This window comes from Anolis carolinensis, chromosome 3 (assembly GCF_035594765.1).
Source record: "Anolis carolinensis isolate JA03-04 chromosome 3, rAnoCar3.1.pri, whole genome shotgun sequence".
Taxonomy (NCBI): domain Eukaryota; kingdom Metazoa; phylum Chordata; class Lepidosauria; order Squamata; family Dactyloidae; genus Anolis; species Anolis carolinensis.
This window is the reverse complement of record NC_085843.1, coordinates 244,225,415-244,247,873: the sequence shown is the minus strand read 5'-3', so window position 1 is coordinate 244,247,873 and position 22,459 is coordinate 244,225,415. Positions and strand designations below refer to the sequence as shown.

At 38.9% G+C, this 22,459-nt stretch overlaps 1 protein-coding gene across 4 annotated transcripts in view; it reads left to right on the top strand.

Annotated features, from left to right (window-relative positions):
- The window catches only part of LOC100558465 (glypican-5), a 500,734-nt gene that overhangs the window by 357,981 nt on the left and 120,294 nt on the right, over positions 1-22,459 (top strand). For all 4 annotated transcript variants that reach the window (XM_062976534.1, XM_003218342.4, XM_062976535.1 and 1 more), the window contains one exon: positions 18,788-18,938. In XM_062976534.1, the coding sequence (XP_062832604.1) occupies positions 18,788-18,938 (151 nt within the window). The remainder of the gene's footprint in view (positions 1-18,787; positions 18,939-22,459) is intronic.

The window sequence follows — 22,459 nt, the reverse complement described above, 5'->3', positions numbered from 1 at the left end:
TTGTGGAGTGGGAATCAACATATTTCAGAGACAAAGAGGTAAGTGGATCATTTGGAAACATGGGATGAGGATCAGGGGTTAAAGAAAACTAATCTTGAGGTCTGAAAATTTGAATTTTTAAAATAAAAATGTAACATTTAACCAGTGCTGTTGCCCCACCTCTATTTTAATACAACACCTCAAGGTTAAATAAAGAGCAACTGTCAACTTTGCAGACATTAAAATTAATGAAAATGTGCAAATGCTAAATGGCCAACAGTGGTGCAAAATATGAAGTTGGTCCGATTTCAAGAACAAGGAAAGGTTCTGAATTAAGGTTCCTTGCTCAATGCTTTAAAATCCCAGGGGTTTTAGTTTGGTAAGGCACCCATACTCCCAAGTGGGGAGGGTGTGGAGTTGGAATCATGAAATTGTGATCTAGTATATCTGATATGCATCAAGCTGAGGTAGGCTGTAGTACAAATTAGGAGGAAAGAAGAAATCAGAAGGGTTAAGTTCTATGCATCTGGAGACACACACAGATATTTATAATAATCTACGCTCTGAAATATCACAACAAAGAAGTAAAAAAATTATTATTGCCTTGCTTTTGGTACACAGTGGGCCCACAAATGTACCACAGGTGTGTAGAAGTCCCTGATGAAGCAATGGGTTCAAGATAAAGCCCCTAAGCTAAAGGGAATGGAGGAAAGCTATTACTCACTGCAGAACATGAGAAATGTAAAGTACACAGTTTTTTATTTAAATCATAATCTCTCTGTGCCATCTCTTTCTTGGCATTTAATGAGTAGCTGCAAGAGAACTGCCTGAGGCTAAATCAAGGCTGCCTAATGTAAAAGTGGGTCATTAATATTACTGACAAGTTAACTGTATGGAAGGCCTCATCTTGTTTGCATAAATGATCCTTTGTTTTAACAAATAATTGTGACTTCCCATACAAGCTGCATATCCATCTGAAGAGCCAGCATACAATCAGATATTTGTGAATATTCAAATAAACAGGATAAATAATGGAGATTTGTTTTAATTCCAGTGTTAATTAGGTCTGCATTTATTCCCCATGATAAGAAATTGCTTATTTAATAGTTTTTAAAAAACCCAAGCCATCATATATTTCTCCAAATGCAGCTTTTTCACATTGCTGAGTATTATTAATAGAGGAGATCTGCCTAACAAAAATACAGCTATCAGAATAAATTTGCCTGCCCTGGACCTGCTTGTTCTGACTATATTTCCTGCCTGTGTTGATATATGCCTGCATATTAACAAGATATTAAACTTTTATATTTAGATATATAGTAGTATAATTTTATTACATTGGGTATTTTTTTGCAGTAGTAATATGTGTCAACAAGCAAGCACATATAATTCAGATGCGTCTTTACAGGTTTTCTCTTCTATGCATTTTTCTATTTTCCATTGGAGCATTTAGGAAAGCAGGAATTGAACTTCTCCTGTGAGATTACACACTTCATGTGACCTCTTATCTGGACAAGTGAGGCTTCTTCCTAGACATATGGATGTGTGGAGTCCTTTATTCGCATCGCAGACATCCATTCTCTATGCACAAGTGCCACCAAAAGAGATCATATGGCACGTGCAAGACCAGTGCAGAGAAGCACAGCATGTCCCTTCTCATACAGTCACATGCCACCTTTTTGAACTGACAAAGAAGATTACATATTTTTAGTGGGTAGCATGCATGACAAATTTCCAGGTTCAATCCCAAGCATCTCTAGTTAAAAGGTCTCTGGCAGCTCGGCTATGAAAGACTTAACAATTTGGACCCTGAGCCCATTGTAGTATGTAACAATAAGCTGTATGGATAAATGAAATCATGTTATAAGAAAGATTCAGATTCACATGTGATGCTTTGTAAGCATTAACTTCTCTTCCCTAACTCATTTGAATCTGGAGGATATTTTGTCTGTTTGACCTTGAAGAAGATGTTGGTGTGCACCATTTTTGCCTCTGCAGGTGAGAGAGAACATATAGGGCCTCTTCACACTGGCTGCCAGAACAGCAATGCATTGTGGCAAATCCAGCAACCACTGTTGCAATCCCACGGGGCAATCCCATGGGGGGAGTGTTGACCATCCAGCTTCCCCCCATTGCTCCAAGGCAATATGGGAAACCTCCCATGTTGCTGCTGCCACAGTATTCTCCACTTCACACCTCTTTAGGCATGGAGCCCTGCCGGAAGTAGTAGTACATTATGTAATGGGAGCCTGCAGGCTCTGTGCTTAAAGGGACAGTGAAATGGAGCATACTGCTGATTCTTCCCCCATCTAATGAGGTTGATAGAATGTGACATCTGTGTGGCCCTTCTTGAGCAGTCTCATGGTTTGTGTGCCTTTCCACCTTTCCATCAGTATGTTGGCATGGCTCATGGGTAGACTAGGATTGTGTTGGCTGGCCTCATCCAGTTCTTTTATGCTGTTTAAAGAAAAACTTTACATAGTTGTATGTGCACAGCCAATTCAGCCAATTGAATTTGGAATAGATGGAATACTCAAAAATATTTAGAAATTGATCCCATTTCTTGACTGACTTGCATGCTTTTTGTCCCTTCACAAACCATGGAGGGCCCTGGGTCTTTTGAATAAAGTAAGCTGCTTCCCACCATCACTTGGGAACATTATCAATCCCCATCCAAGGGATCTTTGCTGCCACCGTCCCCCCTCCCCCATATCATTGAACATCTGGTGGAGCACTGTGCTGAATAAAGTGGGTGTAGTGAAATGCTGGGGTACCACAAGGTGAGGGAAAGGGCAAAGGTATTACTACAAGTGAACAGCCAGAGTGGAAGGTGGGAAGCATTGGAAGGCTGAACATGGGAACCACCAGGCAGAATGAGTGGCAGGCCCAGGCCCTCCAACCAAGTGGCCAGAAGCAAATGGATCATAATGGGTAGAGAGATCAAGTAGGGTGATTGTGTTCCTAAGACTCAGAGTCTAAAGCCTGAGCTGCCTAAAGGGAAAGACCTTATGAAGAGAATGGGGCAAAGCAAAAATGAAGACTTTGTTTCCTTTATAAGGACTTTGACTCTGCCCTTTTAGTATTTCTCCGTTGCTTTTCCCTGCTGACACCTCTGATTCTGATGATTCTTCATCCACATTGTCATGCTGGAGAAGGAGAACAAGAAGAAAACCTTTGTTCCATAACATTTTCTAGAAATTTTGCCATGCTTTTCTCAGGCTTGCTTGAAAACATTCTCCTTGAAAACGTTATCCAAGTCTCCAATTAAACACTGATGACTCATTCAGCTGTTGTTCGCGTCAATTCAACCCCTACTCTGCACCAAAACAGTGAAAATGTGGGTTTCTCAAGTTTTGGGAAACTCGAAAAGGAGAATGTTAGGCAGGCAGGAATCCTCACACTTCACTTGATGCTCTAATTTGATGTTAAATTTTATGATTCGGGGATATTAATGTAAGTAGATTCTGAAGACAAATTTGCAAAATTAACTGATAGGCTTTCTGACCAGATCCAGGGAAAATGATAAGTTTTTACATGAATTTATAGTGCAATCCTATGAATGTGTACTCAAAAGTAGACCCTACTGAATTTAGTGAAAACTCAATAGGATTTTGTCTCAGGTAAAAGTGTATAGACTTGCTGTTCAATGTGAATTTTCTTACCTAATTTGATATTTGAATAAAGCCATTTGTTTTCTTAGTAGCTGCACAGCATAGAACAATGTATGTGGTTTTAATAATTTGACATTGCCCAAGACTTTGCCACTAGAAAGGGCAAGATTGTTCCCTCGCACTGAAGCAAGAAATGTCAAACTTTTCAAATTGTCACGAAAATGATCCACCCTAATGCAGAGCTGGGAAACAGATAATTATCCAAACACGTGGAAGAGAATTAACATGCACTCAAGCATGTCCTGAACATTTCCTTCAGCAAACAAGGAAAGTAATTGCCGCCTGAGCACAAAAAAGGAGAGACGTTTTGTTCGCCTCCATCTAACAATTTAGAGGGAGCCACTGTTTACTCACTTAACCCACCAGAACATGCCTTCTCAAAATGGTGCCATTCAAGGAGTGATGGAGTGAAACGAGCCTCCTGATTGCAGACGCTTCTCATTTCACACTTCTTAAGTCTGATCAAACAGAATGTTCTTGCCCAGTTATTAGAAGACTAAAGCTGGCAGGTGTGAATGCTTAAGAAGGACAGCTTTATCACAAGTCAAAGCTGATCAGCCTTTAGTTCATAAATGTCTCCTAGAAATCCATTTGCCCTCCTATCCATGTAGACTTGATAGGATGGAGGTGTGGGACAGTGCTGGATACGTGTAAATACTTTTTTCTCATTAGAAATTGAGAATAGTATAAAACCAGGTTTAGCAGCTTGCTGTTTTTTAGCTTGGTGCTTATTGTTATCAAGGATATCTAGGAATTACTAGATATGAGGCATTACTGTATGGTAACTTCTGGTGGAAATTGTTCACCAGGGGGTTTGCTATTTTCACAGTTTCTTGTTTCCATGGTACATTCAGGAACCTATTTCTGTTCCTGAATGTACCACAGATACTGGTAACACACTGGTCTATAGCTCTCAGAATACCACAGAGAATATGGATCCTTTTCCAGTCTGGAAATCATCTTGCTGGGCCGGACCAAAGATTCATATAGTCCATGAATTCTAATCACAGATAGTTGAGCACCTCCAAGAAGCATGGAAGCAACAACCAACATTTTCATGCCTTCCCACACCCTTAACTCTCCAGATACTTTGAAATATAACCCTTATTCACCCCAGACAGTGTGTTTGATGGTAAAAAAATAGTGAGAATTAAGGTTCAAGCAACCGATAGAGTGCCAGGGTGAGGAAGAGCCCTCTATTGTATGCTGAGAGTACCTGAATACCAGAAAGGACACTACAACTTTTCATGGACATCAGTATTAATATTAATATTTCTTTTCCATCTCATAGTCATTGCACCAAGGATATTCAACATTCATACCCCAAGAGATTTCTATTTATGATCTCCTAGATGATGATAATTTCTTACAGTAGTTTATATTATGCTAAAACACATTTCTTAAAATCACATGTTAAAACATACACATATTCAAATACATGGAACAAAAATTAAAACACAATAAATATAGACTGGCTTCTAAAACCAAACAGGAATAATATAATCTCACAATTTGTTTTATGGCACATGATTGCAATTGTATGGCTAGCTACATAGGTTTACGCTTCATTGAACTCAGTGGTGTTCACTTCTGGCTGCTTAGTTTCTACCTGTAATGCACTATAATGAAAGATCTTCAGTCAGTTCAAATGTTACCTTTAATCATTACTCAAAAATGTGTATTATCAATACAAAGAAGCCTTATCATTCAAACTGGTAGGCTCAAGTAGGAATCCCATAAAATAAAAAGTACCCAGTATTTATCCTTTGATAACCTATGTGTTGATCTGTAGAAAGCACCATAAGCTTTATTGTTGCTGCTTGTCTAAGCAAGCAGGATCCATCACTTATTCCTGTACTCTTAACAGCTTATATCAATGTACCTGTTCTGAAAAGTTGAACAAATAATGCTTGATAACTCCCAGCAGCCTTAGGTTTTATTATTAAAAAGATACCAAAAGCAGCTGGCAAACCAAAATTAAAAAGATGGCAGTGGGTCATAGTGATTGATAAAGATTAATACTGGGTAAGCAGATGTAGCATAATATAGCTTAAGGCGGGAAAAAAAGAAAAAAAAAGAAATCCAGTTAAGTGGATCAGACTGAAAAAGTTGTTTTAAAAATGACCTAGCAGAAATGAGAGTGAAACAAGCATTTCTGATCTCTTCAGTCAGAAATACAATATCATATTCGGGTGAGCCATCCCTTTGACCTGCTTACTCAGCATGGTTATTCTGACTAGTAGTGGCTTTTCAAGTTCTCAGGCAGAGGTTGTGCTATTTCCGAAGATTTTCTCTGTTGGAAATTTTTAGAACCAAAAATGTGATCTTCTGTAAGTGTGGCATGCGATCTTCCTTGCAGAAAATGTCATAGGAAATTCTGTGTTGACCTTCCAACTTGGTTAAAGTTATGACTCTGAAAACCCACTTCTATTTTTCCAAATGACATCTACATCTACTTCTACTTTTTCCAAATGACATCTACTTCTAACAAACTATTTTAATGCACCTATTCTATATAAACAGTGCTTGGAAATATTACTTTTTTTGGTTGTGAATCCCAGAATCCCCTAACACTGGCCATACTGACTAAAGATTCAGGGAACTATAGTTCAAAATGTGATGGCAGCTGGTGGCTCGCAAGAAAATGAGGTGATGAATCCACTCTCGGATTTAGACTTAATCTTAAAGGAGCTGTTCATTGTGACAGACTATTTGGGGGATAGGGTTCTGTGCCTTTTATAACATTTAAAATTAAAATCTGGAACAGATTTCCCCTACTCAACATTGTATCTGTCAGCCACCATAGAGCTCTCTGCATGATGGTACATTACATACCTGTAAATTCCTGCCTTACAGCCTCCAGGAGTCTGGGACACAACTCTTACCAATCCTTATCATTGTTAATAATTACTGGAACTTATGGGAATTGAAGCCGAATCTTAAAGGGTTCTCACTCCTCTAGAGCAGCCTTTCTGAACCTTGAAATCTAAGGGTTCACTTCTGTAACAATGTAAAGTCTACCTCCACCACAGAGCTCCATCAGAGCAAGAAATAAGGTAGACTTCATTGGTGCTACATTTTCCATGTAAGCATTACTGCTTTAATAATGCTTTCTCTTGGACTGTGATAACCAGAATTCCCCAGCCAGCATGACCACCATGCTGGTTAGGGAATTCTGAGCATTGTAGTTCACAAAAGCATATCACACTTTCCATGTATGGTGCAACATTACCAGTTTAGACACCTGATACCTCCTCTACTTTGTCTGAAAGCCCCCCCCCCCCCAAAAGAAATATTTTTATTCTGTTTTATTAGTGCCAACATCATATAGTGGTTTCAGTGTTGCGCATGACCTCTGGGAGACCAGGGTTTAAATCCTTGCTCATCTTTGGAAACTTCCTGAGTGGCCTTGGGCAAGTCACACTCTCTCAGTCGCAGAGGAAAACAATGTGAATAAACCTCTGAAGAAATCTCACCAAGAATAGCTTGGGATATAGGGGTACACCATAGTTAGGAGGGAGTTGAAGGTACATAATAACAACAATAATAGCTATATTCCAAAGTAGCTCCCACCCATAACAACTGCTTATAATGAGAAATAATATCTTATATAACTTTTGTTGACAAGAGGATTTTAAAAATCCATATTTTTCCATGTGCAAAAATATAAAGTTGAATGTGTGTTTATTAAAAGATGTGTTTAGTTCTACTACTATAAAAAAGCACATTCTTATAAAAGATTAAAGTAATAAAAATGTTACCTTATTAGGGGTGCAGGTGACAACATTGTTGGGCTGTTTTAGGATTTGGACATTATTAAAAACTCGACGTGCCATCCATCGGATTTACTTCATGGTTTCCACCCAGTTTTGAAAAAGATCTGCCCTGGGCTCCATGAAGTGCTTGGATGGCTGACTCTCAGCTTTTAGGGGAAAAATGGATATAAATAATGCAAGAAAATGTAATACAAAATAAAACCTCCCCAATCTTTAAATCAGTCAATCAATTAATCAATCAACATTAAAAATTAAACATTGGGGGTAGTCACCCAAGGAAGAGGAGTCCTCTGTGATCTAGTGATGGTATGTTGTGCCTCCAAGCCTAGGATAGATTATATCTCTGCTTTAAAACAAGCACCTGCTACCTAAAATCTGGACTGAAAGAGAGTAATAGGAATCCTGTAGGCACTAAAGCTACCATAACTTCTTTTTTATCCCTTGCCTTTCAAAAAAAATTCACGTTACAGGCAGAGAGCGTCTGAAGTATAAGACTTGAAAGTCTGCAAGATGATGAAAAGATTAACAGCCAGAATCTATACCTGTTTACTCAGATGTAAGTCCCTGCAGAGTTCACTGGGCCTTACATTATAGTAAGCGATTCTGGAATTACAGCCTTTAACAATGATATGGAAAATAATAAGTATGGAATGGAGTTAATGTTTTAGAGCAGGGGTCCCCAAACTAAGGCCCGGGGGCCGGATGCGGCCCTCCAAGGCCATTTACCTGGCCCCCGTCCTCAGTTTTAGACTTAGGCTCATCCAAAGTCTGAAATGACTTGAAGGCACAACAACAACAATCCTACTTGATTATCTTATTGGCCAGAAGCAGGTCCACACTTCCCACTGCAATCCTGATAGGTTTACAGTATGTTGGTTAAAATTATTTTTATTTTTATTTTTAAATATTGTATTGTTCTTTCATTTACTAATATTGTAAATGAAATATTGTAAATGAATGATATGGTAATAATATAATATATAGTGTATGCATATAATATTGATAATAATTTTATAATGTAATACAATATAATATTTATTTATTTATTATAGTATTTCTACCCCATCCTTCTCACCCAATAGGGGACTCAGGGCAGCTAATAATAATAATACAATATAATAATATTGTATAATATGATAATATTAATTATATATTATATATTAAATGTAATATTACTAATAATATTATGGTATAATGGTATAATACAATATAGTATTATATAATGCTAATATTGTGCTATGCTAATAATAAAATATATTGTATGTACATACCACTTGTAAGCCACTCTGAGTCCCCTTCGGGGTGGGAGAGGGTGGGGTATAAATGTAGTAAATAAATAAATAAATAAATAAATAATTGTTGCTGGGTTGTTGTTGTTGTTTTTTGTTTTTTTGTTTTTTTGCACTACAAATAAGACATGTGCAGTGAGCATAGGAATTGATTCATTTTTTTTTTCAAATGATAATTTGGCCCCTCAACAATCTGAGGGACCATGAATCGGCCCTCCACTTAAAAAGTTTGAGGACCCCTGTTTTAGAGGAATGAATACCATGCATTTTATCAAGAATATCAAGACTGTTCAAAGAACAATTTTTTGAAGTTTTATAAAAATTGAATCCCCCCTCCATTTTCAGAGAAAGTATTATTTGACAGTATTGGACACTCATAACCTTTAGATAATGTTAGGAAACTATTAAAATATCTAATGGATAACTTACAGTAGGTATCGTATGGGTCTTCTGGAATTATGATAGTTCCATGCGACTTCAGGCCATTTTTTTCAGACCTAGGGCCCTGATTCCTGTTCCAAACCCAGAGTGGTACACTAATGTTTTCCAGACTACAATGGTTTAATAAAATAAATTTTAGAGACAAAGTAGATGGGGATGTTTTTAAAGGATGAGAACCATGCTTCAAAAACTCACCAAGAAGTATATTTTTCCTCAACAACAAGGCATGTAATCTCCCTATGTATTGTTTTAAACTCTAAATCCAACGAATTGTTAATGATTTTATTTCTATCCCACCTAGAATCATAGAATCATAGAATAGTAGAGTTGGAAGAGACCTCAAGGGCCATCTAGTCCAACCCCCCGCTAAGAAGCAGGAAATCGCATTCAAAGCACCCCCGACAGATGGCCATCCAGCCTCTGCTTAAAAGCTTCCAAAGAAGGAGCCTCCACCACATTCCGGGGGAGAGAGTTCCACTGCCGAACAGCCCTCACAGTGAGGAAGTTCTTCCTGATGTTCAGGTGGAATCTCCTTTCCTGTAGTTTGAAGCCATTGTTCCGTGTCCTAGTCTGCAGGGCAGCAGAAAATAAGCTTGCTCCCTCCTCCCTATGACTTCCCCTCACATATTTGTACATGGCTATCATGTCTCCTCTCAGCCTTCTCTTCTGCAGGCTAAACATGCCCAGCTCTTTAAGCCTCTCCTCATAGGGCTTGTTCTCCAGACCCTTAATCATTTTAGTTGCCCTCCTCTGGACGCTTTCCAGCTTGTCAGCATCTCCCTTCATCTGCGGTGCCCAAAACTGGACACAGTATTCCAGGTGTGGTCTGACCAAGGCAGAATAGAGGGGGAGCATGACTTCCCTGGATCTAGACGTTATTCCCCTATTGATGCAGGCCAAAATCCCATTGGCTTTTTTAGCTGCCGCATCACATTGTAGGCTCATGTGCTAGATAGGGCCACACTTCCCCTGAAAATGCATGTTTGTTGTTTTGGGAGTACTCCTAGATTTAGCCCTGAACCTAGAGTACCAGATATCAGCAGTGACGAGGAATGCTTTTGCACAGTTAAAGCTATGCACCAACTATGCCCATTCCTGGAGATGTTGGATCTGCCTTCAGTGATAAATGCCTTGGTTACATCTCAGTTCGACTACTGTAATGTGCTCTATATGGGGCCGCCTTTGAAGAGTGCTCAGAAATGTCCTGGGGGCTCAGCCAATGAGGGGTTCATCCCCTTTCCCTCTCCCCCTCCCCGAGGTCCTCCTCCTTCACCTCCTCTTTGGATGTCTTAGCCATGTCCTCTGGGACATGGGACATTTTCCCAAAATAAGGTACTGTCCTTTAAAATCTGGGATGCCTGGCAAGCCTTTCCAGTCAGAATTCAATGTGCTGGTTTTGACATATAAAGATGTATATGGCTTATTTCCAGTGATTTTGTAGGACGGTCTCTCTCTTGTCAGATATCTAACTTGTATTTATTGTATTGTAATTGCATTTTAACTTTATATCCACACACTAATATTTAATTTTTAAATTTTTTATATTTGCTTTGTTTTAAATTGTCATTAGATTGTGTGGTTGTTGGCTGCTTTAAGTTCCCATGGGGACAAGGGAAGGATGTAAATAAAGTTGATGATGATGATGATGATGATGATTAAGATGAGTGAGGAAGCTTGCACTTCTCCATATGTAAAAGAAGAAATGGTTTACCCTAGACAAATATGAGGGAAGATACAACAACAGTATTCATTAGTAAAAAAATGTTTTCAGTTTGCCTACAGTTGGTCTGTGTAATGGGTATGCATGCTGGCAGGACTGCTTAATATAGGTGCAGGGTAGTGGCTTTGGGCCAAGAAAGAAAGGGGCTCCTGGTTATGTATGGAGGTGTCTGAGGACAGAAATCTACCCTCTCTCTGTGGCTTCCTACAGGTTTGGGAGAAACCTTAGCGATCTCTTGTTCTGGGGTCTTCCTAGCAATTAACGACTGCACCCACAGTGTTCCCAGCAGCATTTAGCTTGGTGGGCTAAGGGAAAAGGGAGCAACTGGAAAAGGGAGCAACTCCAGCAACTGGAACAGACTGGACCCTGGCTCAAATGAAGATGAAAGGACTCGTCTTTGCTGTCTTGGTCAGGTTGACTCAGCACAGGAGTGCCTCCCAAGAATTCTTGACTTGGAATTTCAAATTGTGTATATCATTATCATTATCTTTGAAAATCACCAGTTTTACAATAGATGTCCAAAACAATTAAGAAATAATACTGTTGAGAAAGATGAAAGCAAAGTGAGACCCTAGGTCCCATTCTGGGTCACTGACTCCCACCCAATAATTTGAAATTAGTTTCCCCCCACCTCATTGACCCACACCATTCCACTGATTTCTGTGCGATCATGAAAGAGAATCCACATGTATATATCTATATGCTATCCAGTCCCATTGCTCTGTTTCCAAGCTATGCAGAAGCCCTTTCATTAGAATACTACATGTTACTTTATACTGGGTCAGTGCATCAGTTCATCAGACCTCATCACATTGAGGCCAAGAAGCCAGGGGACAGAGAAGGACAGAGGGGAAAACATGTTTTGGGTATCAAAGATACAAAATTGAGACCCCATGATAACGGCGCTCCATGCAGTCATGCCGGCCACATGACCTTGGGGGTGTCTACGGACAACGCTGGCTCTTCGGCTTAGAAATGGAGATGAGCACCCAGAATCAGACATGACTGGACTTAACGTCAGGGGAAAACTACCTTTACTATGATATCAAACCCAAAAATAGTAGCACATTGTGGTGTCTTGGATCGCCACATCAGGTCAGGATAGATAAAATTAAGTAAAACAAACAAATCCAACCCAGTTTAAGGCAGTTTTCCATTTTTTAAAAAAATACTTAAGCTCTATATGACTTTGCAGAAGAGTGTGCACTTCCAACAGGTCCAAAACAGCAGCATTTACTCATTCTGCTAGATGCCAATACATAATTCATTACAGCATATTAAAAAGAAAATTAAATGCCAAAGTCTTTTTAAAAGATCATGCTTTTGGTTACTAAATGGCCCATGCCAAAATGTCTTTTTGGCCTCCATGAAAGCATCAGCAAGTAAAAGCCAAGATTCCACTCATTCCTTGTAGATAATTAACAAGGAGGAAGATGTAATTCTGGTTTGTTCTCATTTTTGCAATGATTGTCTTCTGGAGAAATTTAAGTACAAAACTTTGTGATTACTCATGCCGAAGGTTAGTGCAAGATAAAAGACATTTTGGAAATGAATTGCTAAATAAAATTTAGGACTGAGTGTTCTTATTATGCAGCAATAGTTCGATTGTATGCAAGTGTGGCATGTGAAAGAGTACTTAGACTAGGAAATGTGATGATCAGGGTTTTCATCCCTGTTCACATTCAATGTATCTGGTCTTGATCAATACATTTGCTTATCTTTTTGTGAAACTACAGAATGGACACTGTGTCTGCACATTTTTTTCATCTCAGGCATGAGAAAGTGTACATTTCAAACACTGATGCTACATCCACAGATAATAAACATTTACTGACAATGTTGACAAATTTCCAGCTCTTTTGCCATGTCACTGTTTCCTGTGTCTTCTTCCCTTCCAATTTTTATTTACAGCCAGATTGTTATCTTGTAGGGGGATGGGATAAGGCACGAGGTTCTTTTGCAAGCAGAAATCTTCCACTGCTGGCAGAACCCTCTTCTGTTGGCAGATCTCAAGAGACCTTTTGGCAAAGTGGCCTGTCAGTAAAACCACTCTGCTGACTAAGATCTGCTGGAGACAAGCCAGAAATCCTGTAGAAAAGAGGAAAGGTGGTGATGGATCTGATCAGATGGAAATGTCTAGTCTTGGTTCACAACCACAATGCTTATTAGGCCAGAACAAGGTAAATTAGGCCACCACAAAATTAAACCTGACTAAAAAAATTTCAGCACACCTAGTCTGAAAAGTCCTTGGATCATCATGTCTTCAGTTGCACAGTGTTGAGTTAACTAGCCAGTGCCCATTATCACTCAGTAGGATTGTACTCTTAGGCCCTATCTACACTGCCATGTATTAGAGTTTGAAACTGCATTATATGTTCAATGTTGACTCATATAATGCAGTTCAAAACAGTTAAACTGCATTATCCATGTCTGCAAGAACCATGTAATGCTGATTCAAACTGTATTAGAATGCAGTGTAGATGGGGCCTAAGTCAATATTTGAGATCTCAGGAGACTGACTTTTCATCAGGGATACTCTGATCCAGACATAGGTTGAAACTGCATTGTATGGTCGTTGTAGACTCATATAACGCAGTTCTGTGTAGTGTAGATAGGGTCATAGTCTATGAAAAACCTTAACAGCAAATGCATGAAAGTTTTTGTTATATTCACAACCTATCACAAAACAGGAATTGTACAAAAAAGCCCTATACTGTGACAGATCTGCACCTACAATGTTTGGTTCAAGTAGTGGGTCACCATCTGAAAGCCTTTAAGAGGCTTTGTTTGTATGCAGTATCTCATGCTTTTCTCAATTGACAGTTACATCAATTAAGACATCTCAGTGGAAAGAGAAAAACATTTACAACACTGTATGTGACATTAATGAGAACAAAAGCAAGTTACATGTTGGCAGATGAAATTGGGATCTGGTTGGAAACAATGAATAGCCGATTTTGATAGTAAAACTTTCTCGTATCTCACTCTAGTTGCTGGCATTAATGTTAGCATAGTTTGAAACTGTGGTACTACTTCTACATAGATCAGGGGTCCTCAAACTTTTAAAGCAGCGGGCCGGTCCACAATCCTTCAGACTGTTGAGGGGCCGAATTATAATTTGAAAAAAAATATGAACAAATTTCTATGCACACTGCACATGTCTTATTTGTAGTGCAAAAAACAACAATGGAAGAACAATACAATATTTGAATATAAGAACAATTTTAACCAACATAAATCTATCAGGATTTCAATGGACTGTGGACCTGCTTCTGGCCAATGAGATAGTCAAGTTAATTAGGATTGTTGTTGTTGTTGTTGTTGTTGTGTGCCTTCAAGTCATGTCAGACTTTGGGCGAGCCTGAGTCTAAAATTATTCATTTATTTATTTACTATTACTACATTTATTTACTACATTTATATCCCACCCTTCTCACCCCAAAGGGGACTCAGAGCAGCTGTATGTACAAACAATATATTATATTATTAGCATAGCGCAATATTAGCATTATATATTGCTATATATTGAACAATACCACTGTACTGTAATATTATATATAATATATAACAAATAATTTAATATTATATGGTATTATTATTAGTGTTATATAGTATAACATATTTTATCAATATTATATGTATATATAATATATTATTAAAACTGATATAAAATATTATATTATAAAACGGAGGCCGGGGGCCAGGTAAATGACCTTGGAGGGCCGCATCCGGCCCCCAGGCCTTAGTTTGGGGACCCCTGACATAGATGGTACTACTACCATCTATGTAGAGGCAAACGAAGGTACTGGTACTTTCACAGGCACCAGTATTTGAACATTGGTCAGCCATCAGAGAATGAAACATAGATTGGCTGTTTAAGAGCTCAGTGTTGGTGGAGTAATATTCTCCAGGGGTTTGATAATGTCTGTGTAACATCCATGTGAGGTCCCATCTAGAATGCCATATAATGCAGTTTGAAATAGTTCAATGCAGTTAAACTGCATTATATAAATCTAAGCTAGGCATGGACCTAGTCTAAATGTCAGCCCTCTAAGTGGTTTTGACTTCAAGTTCCACAATTCCTAACAGCCAGTAAGCTGGCTGGGATTTCTGGGAAATTAAAGTCCAAAACACCTGGAGAGCCGAAGTCTAAACTCACCAGATAATGCAATTTCAAATGGCCTTGTATGACAGTATAAATGGGGCCTGAGTTATAGAGAGGTGAGTTTATGGTCTCCTGAGGTCTTTTGTTAAGAGGGGAAGGAGGTGGAGGAAAGACTGAATGAATCACCGCATACAAGAGCAAGAATGCAATCCTAATGGCCTGAGGACAGCTAACGTTATTCTAAAAACCAGATGAAATTATGTAATTTACTTCTTCCTAGTGTATGATATGCTCCTAGTTGGGAGGAAATTTGGATCTAGCATAACCTGGCTTCTGTTTTACCCAACCCTTTCTAAACCATCATTTTGTGCTCTTTTGCTAAGAGAGTTTAGCTAGCAGAGCACTTTTGCTTTGTTGCCAACAGAAATTATTTTTGTGCCTAATGCTAACTCCTTTTAACATCAAAAGAGGCTTGTGCCTAATTCTAAACTCCATCAACAAGCAAGTCTTGCCTTCTAAGTGTATAAGCAAACCTCCTTTGGAGTAGTATCATGTCTGTGATGACATGAGAATATATTCTGTTGGCTTTGGTAAGACCTGTTTCCAAGTGAACATGCTTAGAATGCCTCATCTCGAGATTTTCTGTCTTCCATTGAGCTTTCTTCCTGCTGTCCACTGGCAAAATGCACTAGAAATTTACCCTTCTACAATGCATTGACTCTTAAAAATAAAAAAAAATCCTTATATTCCTGTTATTAAAAGATGTAGTCATTATTGGCAAGGGTGGCTATGGTCCAGGCAGAGTGGGATGCTTAACCACATAATGGCGGCGAGCAACGAAGGACCTTCCTGCGGATACCATGGGCCACCAGTGATTGTAAGGCATCAGACCACTACGTGTTTAAAGTTATTCTAGGATTCTGTCCAGTGAATGTCCTGCTTTTGAAGATATTTGGTCTGGATGACCTTTGTAGTTCCGTCTAATACTCTGTTTCAGCCCAAACAAAGCAGAAATCTGTGAGGCAATTCAGTGACCCTACATCATGTACTGAAAGGTTTTAGAAAGCAATTTTGTTCTGCCAGGCTTGCATGACATCAGGCTTTCAGATCATGAATAATAGCAATGATTAACATCAAGCTGCTTGTTTAAAAATAAAATTGAACAACAATTGAATATTGTCTTCTTGGCACAAATCATGCCACCGATACTCATACATGAAATAATCTATAGAAAGTGTGACACTATGAACTTTGTAAAATAAGGCTGAATAATTACCCAATATTTCTCTAAAAGAAAGGAACATTTGATGATGATGCATGCTTTTGTTACCTCCCATAAAAGATTGCAATGACTCATTGAAAGATGGATAATGCAAATGTATGTCAACGGAGTCATTATGAATCAAATCTTGCCACCTATCTCCTCCATTATCTGAATGCTTCCAGCACAAGAAATTCATTGTCTATTTCTTCTGATGGAGACCCCAACTGGTGTTCAGAGAGATATTTTAGCACAGCTAGTGAGTCACATCAGTACTACAAGGAACTGTAATATAAAAAGAGCTGTGAAAAGTCTGCTTTCTGATAGAGAAAAGGAACTTTGAAAAACAGAAGGAAGCTGATAATCCTTCCAAATTTATGTTGTACATTTATATTATACATTTATTAATATTGAAGAAAACCTTATACTTGTACCATCAACATATTCATCCCAAAGGAAGAGCAAACTGGTATTTGTAGTATAAATAATCCTGCCAAAAGACAAACAAAAATTTCAAATGTGAAAGATTTCAGTAATAATTATCCTTTTTTACCAGAGGAAGACTTGAAATGCAAATAGAGACTATTTATACCAGGAGTCAGACAGGAAGAAAGAGGATCAGTCAATCAACGAATTAACCATTCTGTGTATGTGCCACCATTACCTCCCAAAAGTGGGACTCACAGTGGCTTATAGAATAAAAAGAGGTTCAAATAAAATTATATATGACCAAAACAATCAGAAAGTTACATTAAAATTAAACTGTCTTTAGAATTAAAACCATACTAGAGTCCCTGTTTCATCCACTCAATTATTTTTTCTGTTTATCTAACTGATAGATAAATAGATAGGAGCGCCGGTGGTGAAGTGCGTTAAAGCGCTGAGCTGCTGAACTTGCAGACCGAAAGGTCCCAGGTTCAAACCTCGGGAGCGGCGGGAGCGGCCGCTGTTAGCCCCAGCTCCTGCCAACCTAGCAGTTCGAAAACATGCCAATGTGAGCAGATCAATACTCTGCTCCGGCGGGAAGGTAATGGCGCTCCATGCAGTCATGCCGGCCACATGACCTTGGAGGTGTCTACAGACAATGCCGGCTCTTCAGCTTAGAAATGGAGATGAGCACCAACCTCCAGAGTCAGACATGACTGGACTTAACGTCAGGGGAAACCTTTACTTTACCTTTACTAACTAATAATGATGTATATACACAAAACCCACCCAATTAATTCTAGTCTGCCCGAGAGATGACTTCAGTAGTTCCCAACCTTTGTTCCTCGAGCAGTTTTGTACTTCAACTCCCAGAATTCCTGAAAATTGACCAGTCTGATTAGGGCTCCACAGAGAATTTGGCTCTAATATTCACAGGTTGTCATGACACTTTCCCAAAGATTACATTTCATTTTCATTCATTTACTCCAAAACATTAATTTTATCCTTAAAGTGTCAGCTGGACACAGTAAAAAAAGGGGATAGAAGAAACATAGTGTCCTATCACCCCACCAATTTCCTAAAAGCCATTCTGTCTTTGTTCTTTCTCCTCTTCCAGTCCTACAGCCATGCTACAGCCCAGCCTATACAACCAGCGATTAGAAAAATGATCACTTTTCAGCTCCAAAAATTCCTGCCATATGTGTTTGTGTGTGTATGTGTGTATGTATGTATATGTATATGTGTGTGTGTGTATACATCATATGTATATGTATATGCATATGTATATGTATATATATGAATGACCAGGAACAAGCAATGCTTCCTGACTATCAGTCTTTTGTTCTGAATCCTTCCCTAATATTGGTGGCAGAGCCTCGTGGCTTTAAATCCAGCTTCATTCAATTATTCAGAACAGATCAATACATATTGATCTTTCCTTTGCCCTTCTGTTGGTGATTCAGAACAATATAAAGGTTCCCTATGAAAAGAGTCACAATCACAGCTAACTTTCTTTTTATGGTTTCCCTACTGAATTTTGGTTACCATTGTGTCAGATCTGACCAATGCATTTGCTGGATTCTGGAATTATATTGTAGGAAGTAAAAACCATCATAGGCAGTGTGCTTGAGGGAAGTTTGGATATAAATAAATAATCGGTATGGTCTAACACATTTTAAAAAGCATATTAATTCAACACTAATTATATTCAGCAAGTAGACAGGTATAGGTGAAAGAGAAGATCAGAAAAAGATGAATGCTGGCAAGACAGGAAGAAAGACGAGATTTTCCAGCTCCAGATTTGCATCCAGGAAACTAAAATTTCTTGACCTCAGTTATTGGGATAATGCTTCATTTTCCACTCAGGGATTTTGTGCTGTTGCTGATTGAATAACATACATTTACAAGTCTTTGACCTCAATCTTATTTGTGTCCTGACAAGAGTGGGTTTACTGCATCAATAGGATAACCTATGTATTGATATGCCAATGGCTTCTAATCATCAGACAAGACAATGACAACATGAACCTATTAATCTTATTTTCATTCTTTGCAATTTGAATGGTAAAAAATCATTATAACATTCTCAACGTGTTATTATGTATCTTTTTACACATAGCTGGCGACTGAGAGGACACATTTAAAATCAGAAAGATGGAGCACCAGGGAAGGTGGCAGTGGGAAAGGGATGAATGAAGGGATGGAATCAAGTGGAGACTGTGATGATGAAGATGGATGTCAAGGGTCAGGTGACAAAACCTACACAAAAGGTAGGATTATTTATTCTGCGTATAAATGCTTAAGACATTCCCAACTGCTGTGTTTGTCTATGGTTTAGTGTTTCATTAGAATGTCTAGAATGCTCTTGATAGACATGTCATGCCACAACTATTTGGGAGCAGGACTGCTTTGATTTGTTGTCTCGATGGCTACATTGGCAAGAAAATTATGCACGTTTCCAAGTGAGTTGATTTCCAGCCATGTGTTGGGATGTTGATGTGTTAAAACTAGCAGTAGTTAGGATTAAATCGTGATTCCTGCTTTTGAAAAAATGGGAAGCTTTTGCTACCTAAAAGTGGAGGCTTACTCTTCTTATTTATTTATTTATTTAGTTAAATGGTGGGAAATACTATACATCAGCCCACATTAGGCTCACTCAGGTTGTTCTAAACCAGTGGTTCTCAACCCGAGGGTCCCCAGGTATTTTGGCCTACAACTCCCAGAAATCCCAGCCAGTTTACCAGCTGTTAGGATTTCTGGGGGCAGAAGGCCAAGACATCTGGGGACCCCAGTTTGAGAACCACTGATCAAGGAGATGCCTGGGATCATCACCATACAACTGATTAGGTGAACATAAGGGTTCGCAGATCAAACCAGATCGATCTCATACTGTTGCTTTTATTTTGGACATAGTAGGAACCTGTATATACAGTGCTCAAACCCAAGTTTTGTCATTCACTTAATTTTTTCATTTTTTAATTAAAAATCTCCATTACATTTTTTTGTTTTAAGTATTCTATTTTTGCCTGGGAATATTTGCTGATTTTTTCTATGTTCTGTACTTAACTTGGACAAAGCAAATACGTATTCAAAAACAAAATTCCTTATTCAAAATTTTTCCTTTGTTCATGTTCATTCTGACCAATACTGTATGTCATTTCCATTCTATATTCTTCAACCAAGATTTTACATTTTGAGTGATTTAAGTAGCATGTTTTCACTGCAACTGTGTATAAATTAAACAGCACCCAGGTGCTACTAAATATGTTTTAATTGACTATTGCATTATTTATGTGCTATGCTGTGCCAGAATGTACCATGACTCTATTGTCATTTCAACATTCAGCAGTGTAAAATGAAATGCTTTTAAAACTTGGCTAATAGAGAAGCTTATCAGCATAAGCACAGCATAGCAAATCTACATTCCACCCACCCCCTGATGCTGCCGTGGATGTAGGAAGGGCTGGAGAAGCTAAATAATTATGTTTCATAACTAACAGTGCAGTGATTCAGTACAAACCATGTCTACTAAAAATGTAGACCAAATATATTGTAGTGAATGCTTTGGATTTGTACCATTAAGAGCAGAAATTCCATCTTGAGAAAATCATAATGGTATTTTGTAATTAACTTTAAAGTACTGTTATGTGTTTAGGCCTCTGGCTGTAAATCTGTTTTGCATATCTCAATGCAATTAAGAAAAGAGTGGGAGTAATCCAATTAAAGGGTTCCTTTGCTATAACAGTGATATGATTTTTCAAAATTTCAACAATTTCATTTTGTGTCTGTGCGTATAATGCTGTAAACCTTGGTTCTATTTAAATTGGTACCAAATTGTGGAAAAGTATATTTCCCAAACACAAAGTTTGCCCCTACAAATAAAAAACAACCTTAAAATTTTTTTTATTTTTTAAAACACAAAAAATACATACCGTAGACATACAAAACATTTACAATTCCCACCAGAAAGAAAACAAACCTCGTGTTGGTGGTGGTAATAAAAAACAACCTTGTACAGTTAGCCCTCTACATTTTTAGGTTTAACTTCCATGGATTTGATTGGTATGTTCTCTCTTGGAATCTCCAATTCCTTCAGTGTTACTTTATGATCAACCTCCACTAGAAGTTGAGATGATAAGGTCACTCTGGAGTCACTCCAGAGGACCTAGTGATTCCTAAAAAGAACATTTCTCTAGGCATTTGCAGGTCCACCATTATGATTATATGGTCAATCGATGGCAGAAGTTGACTATACTGGAGGACATGTAGATTTCTAGAGTGGTGTCCTCTCAGATTAAAAATAAGCATTTTTAAAGTTGCCATTTCCCATTAATTTCTGAGAAAGTGGACAGCCTGCTGTCTAATCACTTGCTCAATTGTAGGTCCCCCTTTATGCCTTTTTAAGAAGCATCCAGCAGGGCTGTATCAAAGAAGACACTATCAGCTTGTAACTGGAAACTATTTGTCATGAACTGCGATAGTTTAGTGAATGAAAGTTTGTTGAGCTAAAAGAACATCCCACTTTAGTGATTATGGCTTTTTGGGGTTTTTTTAATGTGGGAAGTAGCTTCCTCTCCTCATCACTCCCCCCCCCCCAGTCTCTCCGGTACTAGAAGTTATAGCTGATGCTGAATATTATGTGTAAGAATGGGTTAAACATCGCAAGAGCTTTAGCCACTGTGGCTTCAATATAAATCATCAAAAGGAACATAGCAGGGAATCAGGGCCGGCCCAACATGGAGACCACCTGAGGCAGTGTCAGGACCCAGGCTGCAGAGCACCAATAACCATGCGCAGAGACCAGAATCTAACTAATATCTTTATTGAGGAAATATGTAAAGTTAATAAAAACAAGTGTAGAATATAGTTCAGAAGTAGACCTTTCAGGAAAGGTCAAAAATAGTCCAGGAAAACAATGTCCAATATGAAATATTAAGGTCCAAAGTTGTAATCCAATAACCGAAACACACACTTTGCCAAGCAAAGTGAGGGGAAATGACAAGGTCCTTTAGTCCATGAAGCTTAATGCAAGGCTAGGAAGCAAACTAGATTCTTGGCAAACAAGGCTTGATTCAAGGCAACAAGAAGCGAGGAGCAAGAACAGGGTCCGTGGCGAAATCCGTGGCGAGGTCCGGGGAACAAGGCAGGGCTGGAACGAGAGCAAGGTCCTGGAAACTGGAGTAGCATAGTCCACACACAATCTACTCCTGAAGCTGACGAATTGACTCCGCAAGGAATCCTTTGTGTCCAAACACCTATATAGGATCTTGTTTTCCCGCCAAAGTACACCTTCTCTGGGGAACAAGAACCGAAACCTATGCTGTGTCCAGATGCATGACTCCTTAAACTTTCCCAAGGGAAACAGACTTAATCATCTAATTGTCTGGCAGCTATCCTAGCGCTCCGGCGAGTCGCCTCCCGAGCGCTTCTATCTTGATTATAATAAAGACGGCGAGAAAATGGGGGAGATTTTTGCTCAAGGCTTGTTTAGCTGACTTCTTGTGGGCAAACATCCTGCAGCTGCAAGGGCTCCAAATCTGGCAGAAACGGTGGGAAACCCAAGTTTTCCTCTTCATCTGACACAACAGTACTAGGAACAGGACTACATGGCCCATGAGTCATCACACGCAGCCACTTCAGGCGCAGGTCCCCGGAGGCGCTGTCTCGCTCGCCGGAGAACAGAAAGGCCTGTTCAGTGACGAGCGAGCTCTACCACTGCAGCATGGCCGGCTGGGCAAGGCCAGCCAGGCCAGGGCGCACTGGGCGGGAGGCAGGGCTCCGTCAGGGCGGT